Consider the following 2,298-nt stretch of genomic DNA (forward strand, 5'->3'; position numbering starts at 1 on the left):
AATTGACTGTATACGGAATATTATTTTACTTTTTACTAATAGGACCAATTCGAAAGTTTGTGAAAATGTTTGGATGCTTGTTAGAAGTAAAGGCAGAAACAACAGAATGGATTTGGATAAAATCTAATACACGGTCACCATGTCTTGCATTAACATATCGGTAACTTTTTGTCTCTTTAATTTGCTCCAAAAGAAAAGATGATTTTTTGAATAGTGCTGGGGTTGTACGTTGTTATTGGTATTCTTTATTTGTCGCGGGAAAGGCTTTTGTCATGGGCGAAGCCACGTGCAACATCTAGTATTACAATAAAAGGAGGTATTAAATCTAAGAGAGCTTTATTGTATGCGTGGTGCAGGGTGAGGTTAACGCGGGTCACGGCGCGGAGTCGTGTGCGCATGCGCGGAGCCTCCTCACTGCTTGGTGGCGGCCTCGTGCAGTTTCTTTTGCACCTCCTCGGCGTGCTTCACGAAGTCGTCATAGGCCTGCTTGATCTTGGGCGCCAGTTTCTTGTTTGTCTCCTCCATGTTAGAAGCCACCTCCTTCGCCAACTTCTGGGACTCCTGTACAATTACGAATATCGTTGAGTATCGCAATGTTTGTGATATATAATATGCATCGTGTACGAGGCACTTGATCCAAAATCACAAGATAATATATTCCGGATGAGTATAAGCAACGAGGAGATTTAGTTTAATCATAGGAAATAACCCGTGGGAGTAGTTTGCGCTGACATGCCGATTACTCTACATTGTCGCAAACGGTTGATTCGATAAGATGTGTAAGTGCAACGAGTTGGCAAATGTAAGAGGCATTGTTTTTAGTGTAGTAGTGTGTAGTGTGTAGGGACCTGCACGGTGGTCTGCACGGCCGCCTGCAGCTTGTCCTTGAACGCGTTGGCTTCCTTCTCGACGTCGGGGTGCGCCTTGCGCAGCTCCTCGGCGGTCTTCTCTACGTTCTGGCGCGCCTGCTCCAGCGCTTCCTTGGCTTTGCCGTTAGCGTCGCTTATCTAGAATATCACATACGAAACATCAGCGCTTTAAAACGGTAAAAGCCATTAATTATAGCCGCCACTTAATATGCACCAGTAAAAGTGAATATTGGAACAGCATTAAGGCATGCTATAGAATGTTAATGGTCATCACCACCGTCGTTAGATAGGTGCGGTCCTACGAGTTAGGTACACTAATCTAAACTAACATTAACAATGGTTCATGGGCTGGCTCTGTGTGAAATGCAAAATGTATTTATTACTGACCGCTCCCTGAAGACTGGAGGAGAAGGCGGACAGTTGCTGCAGCACGGAGTCGGAGCCATCCTTAAGCGCCTTGTTGAAGTCCTGGGTGTTTTTGGAGTTGACGAGGGAGTTAAATTGCTCGCTGAAGGTCTTCTGGAACTCTTTGGCGTGCTTCTCCATCTCTTCAAACGCGTTGCCGCCAGCGGGAGCGTCGCGGCGCACCATCGCGCTGTGCGACTGTGAACACACCACCAGCGTCAGACAGTTTACACTACCAACACAACACACTTACATGACACGTTAGACTAATGCAGTACTCACGAGGGCCACGCACGCGGCGAGAACCACGACGAACTTGGCTGCCATGATGAAGTGACTGGACTGGAAGTATAGCTGCGAGGGATTGATGAGTCTGTGTCCGTCTGCAACACACCGACGACTGTGAATAGTGCGGCGCGCAGGAGCGTTATATACGCGCCGGGAGAGATAACGAGCGCACCGATAACGGCTGGAACACTCTCGCGACCAAATTTTCCTGCGGCGTGCAAACAGCGCAGCCCTGCGCCCTGTTTACAAACAACTCGTGTCCGGGTGCAGCAGGGCCGCGACACCGAGATAACGAGCTGCAGCCGCCCGCGTGCACCGCCACAGGTGCCGCCCAGGTGTGCACCACCCGCCGCGCCCGCCGCCAGATCGGAGCGGACACGTGAGTGGACACCGGAGCGGCCACACGGGAATTAGCGCGGGCCCGCTTGGGAGAGAACCGGAACGGCTCGCGGTAAGGGTTGCGAGTCGCGCGATGATAAGCGCGTCCTGAACTCGGTGCGATTACGCGTGACCCCGTGATCATGACCGCGGGTCTGTCGCCGAGTGCGCCGCCGCCCGCGGCCGTGACACACGCGCGCCGTGCCACACGTACACGAACCGTTTTCTTTTAAAACCCAGAATATTCATAATATTTTTTCCGCTCGTTGCGAACCTCGTCATCAGTCTAGATACACACGTGTGGGCCATGAAACTATGAACATTAATGTGTGTAATTTTCTCGGCTATTTTAGCTGAG

At 50.6% G+C, this 2,298-nt stretch overlaps 1 protein-coding gene across 1 annotated transcript; it reads right to left on the reverse strand.

The window, feature by feature from the left end:
- Positions 1 to 319: 319 nt before the first annotated feature.
- LOC115448921 (apolipophorin-3-like) lies at positions 320 to 1,979 on the reverse strand. The gene is made up of 4 exons (XM_030176546.2): positions 1,557 to 1,979; positions 1,257 to 1,472; positions 849 to 1,007; positions 320 to 561 (listed from the first exon to the last, which is right to left on the reverse strand). The coding sequence occupies exons 1-4, from the start codon at positions 1,599 to 1,601 to the stop codon at positions 412 to 414; spliced, it is 570 nt and encodes a 189-aa protein (XP_030032406.2). The 5' UTR covers positions 1,602 to 1,979; the 3' UTR covers positions 320 to 411.
- Positions 1,980 to 2,298: the final 319 nt, after the last annotated feature.

Source organism: Manduca sexta, chromosome 9 (assembly GCF_014839805.1).
Source record: "Manduca sexta isolate Smith_Timp_Sample1 chromosome 9, JHU_Msex_v1.0, whole genome shotgun sequence".
Lineage (NCBI taxonomy): Eukaryota > Metazoa > Arthropoda > Insecta > Lepidoptera > Sphingidae > Manduca > Manduca sexta.

Coding starts and splice junctions, on each gene's coding strand:
- LOC115448921 (XM_030176546.2), bottom strand. CDS start 1,601: ATGGCAGCCAAGTTCGTCGTGGTTCTCGCCGCGTGCGTGGCCCTC. Junction 1,473..1,556: donor TCGCCGCGTGCGTGGCCCTC/GTGAGTACTGCA, acceptor GTGTGTTCACAG/TCGCACAGCGCGATGGTGCG. Junction 562..848: donor CCGTGCAGACCACCGTGCAG/GTCCCTACACAC, acceptor GTAATTGTACAG/GAGTCCCAGAAGTTGGCGAA.